At 24.7% G+C, this 14,948-nt stretch overlaps 1 protein-coding gene across 1 annotated transcript; it reads left to right on the plus strand.

Moving 5' to 3' along the window:
* The first annotated feature begins 3,665 nt into the window (after positions 1 to 3,665).
* On the plus strand, positions 3,666 to 6,599 carry LOC112760088 (uncharacterized). The gene is made up of 3 exons (XM_025808091.3): positions 3,666 to 3,924; positions 4,511 to 4,640; positions 5,789 to 6,599. Exons 1-3 carry the CDS (start codon positions 3,789 to 3,791, stop codon positions 6,501 to 6,503), a joined length of 981 nt encoding a protein of 326 aa, XP_025663876.1. The 5' UTR covers positions 3,666 to 3,788; the 3' UTR covers positions 6,504 to 6,599.
* The last annotated feature ends 8,349 nt before the right edge of the window (positions 6,600 to 14,948 follow it).

Below are 14,948 nucleotides of genomic sequence, written 5' to 3' on the forward strand. Positions count from 1 at the left end.
TATTTTTATTAATTTTTTATAAAATAAATTAACGACAAAACAAAATTAAGAAAAAGACTTCTGAAGTTTTTATTAAATTTTTTTTTTGGACGTGACACTTTTTTTGTTTGTATTGTATCCATGAAGACTATACCTGTTGGGCTTGTTAGGCTCAACACTTGCGTTTGGGCCTAACCCAAATAAATAGGTTTAGGCTAGGTTCATTTCTACACTATGGCCCAACTTTAATATGCGTTACTTATAATCCAGCACAAAAGAAATCTTCATGGCCCAAGAAGTTAATAAAATTCCCAAGACTATGGCCCAACTTTAATATGCATTACTTATAATCCAGCACAAAAGAAATCTTCATGGCCCAAGAAGTTAATAAAATTCCCAAAAGCATATATTTGATAGAGAAATAAAAATGTGTTTAGGAAGGTTATTCTCAAACTCAAAGTTTTTTGGAGGCTATCCAATCCACTTGACAAAAAAAAAAAAAAACTCAGAGCTTTTTACATGAAATGATATGTTAAAATATAAAACTAACTAACTAATGCTTTAGACTCTCTAGTAGTGACATATACTAAAATATAAGCTCATTCATTATTCATATAATTTATCTATCTAATAATTGCTTAAAGTGTTGGAAGAGATGAATAAAATTATAAAACTAATAACACGCTTAGAATTATATATGCTTAAATTCAGAATCTTGTTTGCAACACGCCCCCACCTTAAGGCAATAATAATATGCACCATCAAAAATAACTTTTGATTCGTGGTTCCTCTTTTTATTTTTTATTTTTTCAAATTATTATGAATGAAGAATCCAATATAACACATTAACACAATGGAGAAAAACACCTAGAGATTGTTGTGATGATAAGATACTACTTTTCTGATCCAAGACTCGTGAACCTACTTTTTTTGTGTGGGTCAATTAGTGCTTTATTCTATGCATTTCCATTCAGAATAATTTATTGTATGCATTTTCCTTCATCTAAAACGAGCAATTTCAGTGGTTCTTCCCCTTAGTTGAGTATATGTAAAGTAGCAATAATGTTTTGTTGATTTGAGAGTTTGTTTTTTCCAAAATAAAATAGAGCTTTAGTATTCTTGTAAATGTATTTAAAAAAACCAGTGAATTTATCGATGAAACTTGATCAAATTATTAGGTTAAAAATAATGAAATTTCCTGTAATTCTATATATATATATATATATATATATATATATATATATATTGAAAAACTATTTTTTATTCAAAGTAAATTAGTTTTTACTTTTTAATCACAATGGTTTAAAACCGCTGCTATATAATTTGACGCAAAATATTTGAACAGCAGCCGTTATATCAGTATAGTTTCTGTAAATTATTGCAAAAATTAATACTCCCGTACTAAAAAATGCCTATTGAAAAATAGTTAAAGTTCGATTTTGTTGCGATTATAAACTGCTGCAAATCACAAAAAAAAAACCACCATTATAATTTAATTTTGAGTGATATTCTAAATTCATCTCTAATCAATAATTTTGTTTTAGAAAAATTATTCACTAACAAAAAAATTGTTAAATTGGTCACTTATCTTTTAGATAAACTAAATCTTAATATTATTTAAAGTGTGTCAAATTTGTGTTTAATTTTTCTGTAAAAAGTTAATTAATATGGTTGAGGATTATTAAATTTTTAAATTAAAAAAATGCACTAATTTATCATTTTATTTGGAGTATTATTCATAAATTTTTCCTTCTAAGTTGAACTTTTAAAACAATTTGCAAGTATCACATGTTCTTGATTGGAAAATATTGTTGAAAATGAATCGTACACATATTGAAGTATAAAAATATTATTTATACACTAAAATCAGCTATTAAAATTAGTTATATATAATATATTTGTGTATAAATATATGTATTATTTAATTCATTTTTAATATATTTTTTATATTTTAATATATATTTTATATTAATAATTGATTTTAGTCCATAAATAACATAGTAACTAAGGTATATAACCTAGTCAAAATGAAGTTGATGTTTTAGTCGAAAATTGAAAAATCATAAAAAGACTCCAACTTAAGATTTTCAACTTGAGGCATTAATAACACCACGTCGGTTATATAAACTTTGACTTACGATTTGGGAGAATTTCAAATAAGATGATAGATGACTAATCATTCATATATGTAGAGGTTAATATTTGAAAGGTCGGTGTTCCTAAAATGAAAACCTAAGATTTAACAATAGTATCAAAATATTATATATCACAATGATTGAAAAATAATGCCTAAAATAAACATCTTATAATATAATTAATTGGTCTCGACTTTATAATAGTGGGGAATGCTCTTATAAAGTTGTATAAAATATTTTTTTTAAAGATGTTTATGTGTTGTTATATTATTGGACATTTTAATGAATTAATTTCTTTAAATTTTTTAATTAATTAGAATAAAACTAATTTTTTATAACAATAATCAATATTTTAAAAATTAAACAGATTGACCGATCTAATCGATTCAACTAAAAACTGACGTAAAAAATAGTTCGATCTACTCTCTAAAATCCACTCCCAACACCCACCCCATCCCCAATTCGTGAATCACTATCACTATCTCTTTGAATTTTGAATTCAAAGTCAAACTCACTCAACCAAAATTTTAAGTTCTTTCTGCAATAATTCTGGTGCAGTACTGTCGCTGTTCGTGTTGTTGGTGCTTCTGTTTTTTCTTGTTTTGATTTATTAAAAAATAGCTTATTAACCAGTTTAATAAAAATGTCCAATCATATATGACACGTGTATACGTCTTAAAAAAAAAAGACATTTTTTATGTCTTTATGTAATAAACCTCCATAATAATATTACAAGAGTAAGATATCATAAAGTAGTAATTAACTACATCAAAATAGAGATGACATTAAATTGTGATAGTAAATTGAATACTATAAGATGAATAATATAGTATAATGTTGAAAAATGAAAATACATTTTGCCTTATTTAATGGCAATTTGTCAATACGTTGAAAATGTGTAGCATTATTAATTACTGTACCATCATTTCCAACGAGTTCTATATTCTATGAAAGTTAAAACTTGGAAGCAGACTTTGGATACTTTTAGGTGCAATAGAAGGTTAGACTTCCCTTCCAAAAGGGCCCCTATATTTATTTATATATATATATCTTGATAACATGTGTCTATTTTATTAAAATTTATGGAAAAAATAATTTTTTATATTTTTAATGTATTGAATATACTAAAAAAATTAAAAGATTTAATTTATATTATTACGCTGTTAAATTATGTTTTTAGAATATAAAATAATTGAAAACCTTAACTTGACTTCTTAATTATCTTTTTTTTTAATTTTTAAATAAAGAGAATTCTTTATTTTTACATCTTTTTATTTTTTAGAAAAATTACATATGTATTTAGATTTTCTACTGAACTCTTAATCATTACTCTTATATAAAATAGTGATATCAATTATTCACATTGACTTATGCTGTACATGTATTTTCTATGAATAACTATTTTAACTTTTTTTCCTTGTTGGTGAACCACCTTTCAAAGTTTTGTCCGATTATATATCTTACTAATTAAAATAATATTATATATTAAAGACCTAATTAATACACCTATCCAATAAATATATATAGCTCTACTACTCATTAATCCATTATTTCTTGATGACAAGATAGCCTTTGTACTTTTCTCAAGGTTTTCATAAAAAACATATGTGTTTAAGAGAATTTGATGAGAGTCTCAAAATTAAATTAAAGCACAAATAATCTAGAAGAGAAGAGATGGGAAGAGCTCCATGTTGTGACAAGGCAAATGTAAAGAAAGGTCCATGGAGTCCTGAAGAAGATGCAAAGCTCAAGGAATACATTGACAAACATGGAACTGGAGGAAACTGGATTGCTCTCCCACAAAAAGCTGGTAATTAAGATCTCAAGTTAATTAACTCATAAATATTTATAAGTTACTAGTTTAATTTAGATCTCATATATTGAGTTTTTGAATTATTGAGATTTAGTATTTAAATTTACTTAAAATTATATGAGTTTCGGTTAGCTTAATTAGTTTTTCTTTTACTAATTATACTTATTTTAAAAGCTTAATTAACTTAATATTTTTAATATGTTTTTTTACAAACTCTTCTTTAGTGGACTTGAAGTGTGATTGTATATTTTTATCTGTTTTATGTTGAATTTCTTTCTTTTTTTAGATATTAAAAATCAAATTCTAAAGTTTTTTGTTATAAAAAATTTAATAACATATCTTAAAATTATTTATTCAAAAAATTGAGCTAACAAAAAATATGCATAAATTATTATATCTCTATCTTTTACTAATAAGTAGTGTGTGAACAAATAAGTCATAATAGTAATATTAATCTCTTTAATTTACAAGGTTAGTTCTTAATTAGTTTTATATTTTACTTGTATATTATTCTTTTTTCTTGTGTTTTTAATTAGATATATATATGTGAATATATAATCAATTTAATTATGTGTTGTTGTAGGTTTGAAAAGATGTGGGAAAAGTTGTAGACTTAGATGGCTTAATTATCTTAGACCCAATATTAAGCATGGAGAGTTTTCTGAAGATGAAGATAGAATGATTTGCTATCTCTTTGCCAGTATTGGAAGCAGGTATATATATTATTATTATTCTCCATTATTCCACTTAATGTTTCCACTTCCATCTATATATATATATATATATATATATACCTTAGATTTTAGACATACACTTCCACATAAATAATCATGCATCATATAGTTTTCAATTCAAGAAAGGACACAGGGAGGCAATTTTCTAGAAATTAAAAGTAACAACAAAAGCTAATAGTCAATAATAATTATAATAATAAAATTGCACATATAAACATTTTAAAAATTATTTCTTCAAAATCTAAAGATTATACAATTACACATGTACAATTCTTTTTAAAATAATGGTTTTGGCTACCTTTCTTTTTAAATAGGATCAAATAAAAAAAGATTTTAGAAAGTGAAATTGGTTTGTATTGTAATTCTACTTGTACAATATATAACTTAGCAATTAAGATTCACTGCCCTTAAGTATTTAATCCAAGTTGATCTTAATTAATATATGTTATATAAACAAATTTATTAGACAAGATAGTTTTGTGATATTAGAGTTTAGATGTATTACAAGTCTCATATTTTTTAAGAATAATATTTTTTATATAATTTATAAGTATGAAATATTTTTTATCTCATAATAAGTTAATTTTTAGGTTGAGTTAGACTCACTCAATCTCATCATTTTTAAGAATTTGGTTATAATTAACTTTTTTATAAAATTTTATATCTTATTCATCACGCTTTAAGCATAATACTTGACTTATCGAAAAAAATAAAAAAATATTAATTTTTAAACTCTTCTTTTTAAAAAATAAAATTTTTTATTCAAATCAAAATCACAAATTGTTAATTTTATAAGAAACAAAAAGGACTTTTAAAACACATATATACATACTTTTTAATTCGTTGTTAGTTAAATTTAGATCTAATAATATAAAAATGAATCGTACGAAAATATGTTTATGTGAAGATGATAATAACTAATATATAAATATATATTTATACTAAATAGATCAGTCAAATATGCTAAATTATCTAACTATTTTAATTATTAACTTTGAATAGAAACATTTTTAGTGAGTAATGACCTATTATAAGTTCTGTATTTTGGTAAGTTATATGTTTCTTATCTTGAAACTAATTGCATTGACACAAAAACAAATGCTAACACAAATACATTGCAAGTGCAGATGGTCAATAATAGCATCTCAGTTGCCAGGAAGGACAGACAATGACATCAAGAACTATTGGAATACCAAGCTTAAGAAAAAGATGATGCCAATTATGATGGACCCTTTAACAATGAACAATAATAATAATAAGCCTCATCCCCAAATTACCCTTTTGTCCATCCTCCAAAATTCATCATCAACACAACATTCTCCTTCTCCTCCATCTCCATCTCCTCCACCATTCATATCAAACACAACCGCCACTAATAATAATAATGACACTTATTATTACTACCACCCTCATGAGTCCATTATTTCTTACTCATCATCAAGTGATCCTATCATCAATGCCAATAGTAGTTCTTCTACTTCTTCTGATTCTATCATCTTCCAATCTCAACAACAAGAATCTTATATGGATAATAACACCATTGATAATCAGAATTATCATCAAGAACCAGCTGAACAACTTGGATATTGTGGTGATGATTATTACTATGATTATGGTACCTTTGTGGACCATATAGTTGCAAATAATAATCATAATAATTACCACTATAGTGGGGTAGAAGATGCACAAAAGTTTATGCATTTTAATGGTGGCAGGGGTAATGTGGGGACAGAGAAACAAAGTAGTACCTTGTTGGAAGAAAATCCATTGGATAATTATGGAATAGATGAGACTAAAGAGCTTGTATTAAGCAACAATAACTTTTTGTTTGATCACAACTAGACACAGGAAAGGATCATGCATGTATTATTGATAATGTTGGAGAAACTATATTATTGCATATATTATATTATATTATATATATTCATTACTACTAAATTGAGTCTTACTATAATAGATGTTGAAAGTGTAAGTGACTAAGTGAAATGTACATGACATGAAGAACCATGAAAAAAATGCATAAACTAAAGTACATCGAATTACATTAATACTTATGTTAATTTGAGTGTCAAAATCATTATATATTCATCATGTAACTAAGGTAATCAAACCCACAATTTAATCCACAAAGATGTTTCCAAATGAAGTTATCAGAAAGTAAAGTTAGAAGCTCCATAAAATTGAGCGAAAATGTCTAATTCTATTTTTGTATATTTTTACGAAGGATAAAGTAATTTTTATTCAAAAAAGAGGGACACTTTAGATTTTAATTTTTTTATTTTAGAACAATATAATTTTTCTGTTAAAAAATTTATTAAATAATAACAAAAATTAATTTTGTGGGAAGTTTTATTTGTAATTTGCGAGGGGTTTTAAACTTTTAAAAACTATTAATAAGTTTATTTTTTTTAAAAAAAATTCACCGAGTAGTGGTTAAGTGGAAAACGACGTCGTTGGAAATGATGTCGCAAGAAAAAAAAATTAATTATAGTACAAATGCTTCTAAAGAAAAAGATAACATCGAAAAGGAACTAAAATATGAGAACATTAATGTTGATGATGTTGGTATTGGTAATGATAACGGTCAATGAGATAACAATAATGATAAAGTATGGTTACACAAAAAAATATAGTAGAAATAAAAATAATATTGATAAAGATAAAGAAGGTGGTGGTAGTAATGATTATGATTATATTGTTAAAAAATTTTTTGTGGGAGTTTAAATAAAACCTCCCACAAATATAATTATTGTTATTATTTAACTAATTTTTTAATAGGGGTCATATTGACTCAATACAAATGTTGAGAATCGAAGTGTCTTTTTTTTTTTTTTACAAAAATTACCTTGTCTTTTGTAAAGATGGACAGAAACCGGATTGAATCTTTATTCTAAAATTGATCTGAGTACTCCTTAATCCAAAATTTGCTAAATAGATAAGCTAAAATCTTGCAACATCACTCGACAGTTAAAATTTATTAAAACACTAATACATCGGTATACTTGAAAGCTTTCTTATATATATATAGGTAAACTCTACCATACCTCTCTAAAATAAATGGTAAATTACTCCTTGCGATATATACAGTAATTAATGATAAATTATCCTTTTATCAGAATTCCAAAATTTACGTTATCTTCCCTTTTTTTATGTTTCTCTTAAAATTTAATAACATTGTCATTTTCATCATCTCCACCAAATACATTCTTTTTGAATCTAAAAAAAAACTATTGCATTGATAGGAGCATATTAAACTATTATATTGTCATCAAAAATATTAAATTATTATTCAGATAACAATAATAAGATAAAATGGAATAAGTATTTTAATATTCACATTCGTCTCAAATATTAATTAATTTTTTATTATTCATGCCATTAATTACCTATAAGAATTTTATTTATGGTGCAAATTCATATATACCATACAAATCCATACCTTCTTGCTTCTCTCTGGACGTAATATCTTCTAATATGAAAAAAAATCTTAGAAAGAAGGGAGCTGAAAAATTGATAGTTGTGCTCATTGAAATTGGAGATTAAAAATATAAGAACAAGTTTAAAATTCTAACTTAATTGATTGGAAATGGTGATTCGATTTGAAAGGAATTAGAATTTTAAAATTGGAGAAGAAGTGTATTTGATGGGGATGATGAAAATGACACTGTTATCTAGTATCAAGAGAAACATAGCGTCAATTAAAAAGAAAAGAGAAGATAACGTGAATCTTGAAACTCTGATAGAAAGATAATTATCAATAATTACTGTATATATCACAAGGGGTAATTTATCCTTTATTTTAGAGAAGGTATGGTAGAATTCACTATATATATATATAAAGACATCGGATTAAGTATAATTTTAGTCTCTAAGATAAGGGCTGAAAATTTTTTTATTCTAAGCCTTTTTTATTTATGAAATCGTCCTTAAGATTTAACTTTTAATTTTAAAATCGTCCTTTTTACCAAGTTTTTTATTTTTATTCCAAAAATACTCCTAACTAAAAAAAGAAAGAAAACATTGAATAAGGGGAAAGAGGGAAGGGAATCACATTAGGGGAGGGTGGGAATTGGTTCAGGGAAGGGAAGGGGAAGGACCATCGTCGCTGCTCCACGCCGCCTTCGGTGCTCCTCTCCCTTCACGCTAATCCCATAGCAACCACGACCCTCTCTCCTCCTTCTCTGCTTGTTTAAATCAATATTGATTTAAAGTAAACCGTTTCTAAATCTCTTCATTTCTCATTACTAGCACAATCATAACTGATAAACAGTTAATAATGTACATGTTCTTGTGTGGAAGTGAACTCCGAGGTATAGTTCGTTCTGTTGATATTTTGAACTTGCTTTCCTTAAGAGTGAGAGGAAGGAACATCGTCTTCTTGTAAGAACGGCGGCGTTGGGCATTTGCAAAGAGATTCCAACGCTCAAATTAGTAAAAGTAAAAGATAAGGTGGAAACTCACCTGCAGTCGACTGCAGGTGAAGTTGTTTGTGGATGACTGACACGTGTTACTATATGGTTTAAAAAAAACCGATTTATTTTATACAGATGGTTTATTTAAAAAACCGGTTTGAATTGGACCAAACAGTTACTTTTATTCCCTTCTTCTTCGTTTCACACGTAAACATCGTTATCTTCCAATCCTTTTTCAGAACTAATATCGGTTTGAATATATCAAATAACTACTTTTAAAATAATTTCAATTCTTTCTGTGTGTTATTCCTAAATTCCTAACAGATGAATTTGGTACGTTCTTCTTCTCTATTCTTATTGACCAATTTTTCTTTAAATTTATCTGAAACTTTTATTTATTTAATTTTCGTCAAATATATGTATACACAAAAAAAGAAACAAAATTCACATTTTTTTTTATAGGAATTGCATAAATAATATCATCTGTCCTTTGTTGTGTGTCTCTATTTCTATCTTCTTGATTTGTTTTGTTTTCTATGACTTACATTTTCAGTTGCTTTCAAATTAAGCTGTAAAATTTTATGGTAATCAATCAATTAACTTTTATTTTACTAATAAACTATTTTCATGCAAATTATTGTTGATTTTTTAATGTTATTCTTTAAATAAATTATTTTTTAACAATAATAAGACGATAATTTACTTGTGTAGAAATTATGATTTCACTCTCATGCATATTTTTGTGTTTTTACTTACCAACTAGAATTTATTTTTAATGAAATTAGAATTTATTTTCAATAAAACAAAAGTATCTAATCAAAATATTAATTTGGTCTCCTTAAATAATTGAACATAATATTATTAATTTTGTCTACAACAAAAATTTTTAATAAAATTTTTCAAAATAAAATCGACCCAAAAATAGAGAAAAAAAAAAGAACAACTAATGAAAATATTTATTTTAGCATTGCCATAAAGAATAGGATAGCCATAGAAAAATCCAACCAAATAAAAAAGACTTAACTCATACAATTAAACTACCATCATATCATCACAATAAACTATAACACCACCAACTAAAGAAACATGCAACAATTATGAAAGAGATCATGCCAAAATTTCAACTATACTCATGCTATCAACCAATCCACATTATACCATAATTACATTTTTGTCTTCCATCACATGAAATTGCGATGAATTATCTTGACATTTATGATATCTTTCTTAGACTTGTAAGAAATCTATATTTTCGTTTTTCCTGTCTTCATATTAATCAACGATGTTAAACACGATTCCCACAAAATCATTGACACCAAATTTCAAAATTAATATTTTTCACGTATTCCATTTGCTAATACAATTATTTCTCTAAAAAATAAAAAATAAAAAAATAAATACACGACTTATCTTTACACGTATCTTTTAGACTTTTTTATTTGAATAAAATAAAAAAAAATTAATTTTCCTTGATTCTCTTAGATTAAATTCAAAAATGTGAATATTTTAAATTTATTAATATATAAATCGTGCTAAAATACTGTGTATTAAATATTATATTAAACACCACAATCTAAGATAATTTATACATCAAACTCCTTTAAAAAATGCCCAAATTATATATAATTCGTCCTAGGATAGTTTATTTTTTTTTCACCTAAACCACAATGGGATAGCACAATTTACGTGCAACAAGCTATCCCACACTCCTAGCACGATTAACGTGCAACAACCTATCCCATACTACCCTAACACACGATTAAAAAAACATGTCTACATTTATTTAAATACATTCATATTAGTTTTAAATTAAAAGAATATATTTATTTAAAATAATAAAAATATATCTATTTAAAATTCTAAAATTTTGTATCAATCTACTTGTATTAATTTCAAAATGATGAGTACGTTAATTTAAATTTTAAATAAATCTACTTATATTAATTTTAAATTTAATTTAAAATAATATAAATATGTTTATTTAAATAAAAAATTAAAATAATAAAAGTACATTTATTTAATAAATTTAAGTTAAAAATAATACAAGTGTATTTATTTTTTAGTTAAGAATTAACGATTTCAAATTGTTATTTTTTTAAATTAAAAGAATATAATTAATTATATGAGTACAATAATACAAATTTTATAATTTAAAATTTAAATTATTTAAATAAAATTAAATTGATTGAAAAATAAAAATATATCATAAATAAATAAGTTCAGTTAATGTGATAAATGAATTTTATGTAAATTTTATGAAAATACTATAAAAAATTAAATACTACAAAATAACATTATTTTAATTTGTTTTGAGAATTAAAATTTTATTATATTTTATAATAGAAAAATAAATGTGATTAACATTGAATTAGTTTCAATATAGTAAATAATTTTGTTTCTTTTTTCAATTATAAATTTGGTTTAAAAAAATTTATAATAATTAATTAACAACAATTTCTCAATTTAAATTAATCAATTTATTTTTATAATAAAATTCATATAACGGTAAAAAAAATCTAATATCATGGCTATATCATATATCCTATATACTTAAATCACCGAGGCCAATTAAGTTTTGTAATTAATCTAGAAATTTGTTCCTCAAAATTATATTAAAAAAATAACTACAATATTTTAATTTAAATTAATCAATCATGTCCTATATCCAAGTGCTTTCTCCCTTCTTATTTCAAAATATTACTCATCACAGTTAACCTAATTTAATATGTCACTTTTATTCAAAAAAACATTTATACTTTTTAGAATTATAATTTTAACAAAATATATTTTAAAAAACTCAAATAACAAAATAAAATTTTAAAGATATATTTTATTTGAGAAAATAAACTAAATATATATAATTAATTGAGGTTTAGGATTATGAAAAAAAAAAAAGTAAACCATGCTATCTATGATGAATTATATACAATTTAAGATGTTCGGTGTCTTGAGACGATTTATAAATATTTTTTTTAAAGAAATTTAATGCATAAATCGGTGTTTAATACACACGATCATAGCACGATTTATATATTAGTAAGTGTAGGAGATTTACTTTTTCAATTTGTAGAATCAAATAAAATTGATTCCTCCTTATTTTATTTAATTAAAAAAAACTTATCCCTCAATATACCCATATCTTCTAGGTCTAAATCCATATCTGTATGATATAGGCTTAATGCATGAGTTTCTTTATCTTCCTTTACAGAAGAATCAGGACTCCAAAATTTCCTACTGCATTCGTCCGAACAAACAGAGACTAATATAAGTCATTTATTATTGGGAAAAAAATTAGGAGACAACCTATAAATGTCATTGTAAAAAAATATGAGTGGTTATGTTGTATTGTCCCAACGCATAAAAAATTATTGATTTTTTGATTTTTTATTTCTCCAATAGGTTAAGTATATTTTCTTACAAAGATATACGCTTTTCATTAATTTAAATAATTTTTATCTTAATGTCGATGTTATGTATGAGCTAATACATTTGTACATTCTTTTATCAATGAAATAGTATATTTTTCATTGTTAAGGACAATAAGTAAAAAGTCTTGAAAATAAATGAAAGTTTAATAAAGACTTATTTATATAGATTCTCTCAGCGGTCATAGTCATCAAAATTGTTATCTTTTTTGTTATACTACTATATTTAACTTCTTTTTTATTGTCAAGAATGCAATCACTTAATTTTTATGAATAATTCTATTCTTATGTTCTAATGTTGTACTCTAGTTATGTACTTTTAATTGTAAAATATAATATTTTTGTTTAATATCATTTTTGTCAATATTGATATATTTTCAATTTTGTTTATTCTAGAGTAATACTGTAATTATGAATGAAGAAGATAAAGACAAGCGAAAGGTAGAAATCTAAATTAGAGTACTTCAAAAAGTTCAAAAGTAAATATTAAGAGTTAACAAATGATAAAAAATTACCTATACTATAAGTATTAAAAAATTATTTTGACAACTATCTTATAATAATCATAATTTAGAAGAATAAATTAAAAGATGTTATGTATCAGTCTAAACTTACCCTTATTATTATTATTATTATTTTGTGTTTTCATTGGTCGTACAGTTAGGTTAAATAAAAAAATATTTTAGGAGCTTTTGAGTATAGATTATTTTCCATTTGAGTATAGATTATTTTCTATTTGAATATAGACTATTTTACATTAAAATATACTTTCAAAGATCCAACTCTAATAATCAGCAACATATATGATCATAAATTATGTATTTAACATATATCAAATTACATAAAGATTAATAAATTTTAAATGAAATAAAATAACAATTAAAAAAGATGAATAATATGAGCAGAAATAACAAATATTAAAAGAAAGAATATCATGCTAACAGTAAACAAATAAATAATTTGGAGATCTAATACTAATGCATCTTACTTTTTAACTAAAGTCCTATACTTGGCATCAATTTCCTTGTAATTTTTTTCGGCAGCTTTGATGACAACATCCCTTTTCACATTGTCCTGATGCAATATGAGATCCAAAGCAAGTCTCATCCGAATTTCATCGTGAACCTGTAAAAAGAAAAAAAATATATTCATGCAATTTGAAATAAATACTTAATTTTTTATGTTATGTTATAACTACTTACATCAATAGAAAAATATTGATCGCACCAACCACATTCTCTCATCCATTGAGCCACCCAAACATCTCCATCATTTCAATAAAGTAAGTTACAGTCAATAAAAATGTTCAGTTTGATTGTAATATAATTTTGTTGAATAAACTATAAATAAAACAAATACTTTTCACATTCCGATTTCATCTGACATGACGACAGCAAATTTTGAAACTTTTGGCATTACAGTGCGTTTGGAGTCATAAAATGTGGAATCCTGTAATATGACTTCGGTATACAAAGCCTGCATCCATTTTAACCATTTAACATTATTTACAAATATAATAGAAATTAGACAACTAATTACCAAATATAATAGAAATTAGATTATCAAACAAGTATAATTACCAGTCTTTTAATGGTCAAATCCTTTGAGTCCTCTTTAGATAGATCAGGTGTTGGATCTAATAAAATAATTTCTTGCTTTCGAAAATCAAACACCACTAAGTACCAATGATTGCTGTCTTCTTTAACACTAACAAACATCTAATAATTTTTTAATTGTGAGTAAACAGAAAATGAAAAATAAAAAATTAAATAATTTTTTATAAAAACTAACTTGTAAATAATTCAATCACCTTTCTAAGGTAATCTACCTTCCCCATAAAATCTTCTTGATATTTTTTTCGCATATTCTTTGACAATATCTCCTCATCTAGTATGTATTGCTATAGAGGACAAGTAAAATAATAATTTAAGAATGAACTATGTTTAAAAATTATTTTTTTAAAATATTTTTATATACTCACTGCAAAGGTTGATGGCATGTACCAATTCATATGCAATTCTGACACTGATCTTTCATCATATGTCAACATTGAAGCTAACACATTAAGTACCTGTTTAGTAAATTATAAATTTCAGTTTTTACTTAATATGGTAGAGTGCACACATGATTTATAAATGATAGAGACCTTACATTTTCATCTATACGATTTCCTGAGCACAGAGTCTTAAATGATGATATTTTGGCACTAAATTGGCTTGATTTTGCTAATATTTCATCTCTGCTCAAATAAATGTTAACACCAATTTAAACAAAAATTTTAAGTGTAAAAAATAGAGATAAATTTATACAAACCTATGAGTTTTGGTATCATTGGCTATGCCATAAACATATGTTGCAACTAGTGTTTCTGTATGTGTCAATGTCATCCATGGAGGGGGTCTAAATAAAATGGGTAGCCACTACATTTATAAGAAGTTAAAATAACAAAT

The sequence above is a fragment of the Arachis hypogaea genome, chromosome 2 (assembly GCF_003086295.3).
Source record: "Arachis hypogaea cultivar Tifrunner chromosome 2, arahy.Tifrunner.gnm2.J5K5, whole genome shotgun sequence".
Classification (NCBI taxonomy): domain Eukaryota; kingdom Viridiplantae; phylum Streptophyta; class Magnoliopsida; order Fabales; family Fabaceae; genus Arachis; species Arachis hypogaea.

Coding starts and splice junctions, on each gene's coding strand:
- LOC112760088 (XM_025808091.3), top strand. CDS start 3,789: ATGGGAAGAGCTCCATGTTGTGACAAGGCAAATGTAAAGAAAGGTCCA. Junction 3,925..4,510: donor TGCTCTCCCACAAAAAGCTG/GTAATTAAGATC, acceptor GTGTTGTTGTAG/GTTTGAAAAGATGTGGGAAA. Junction 4,641..5,788: donor TTTGCCAGTATTGGAAGCAG/GTATATATATTA, acceptor TTGCAAGTGCAG/ATGGTCAATAATAGCATCTC.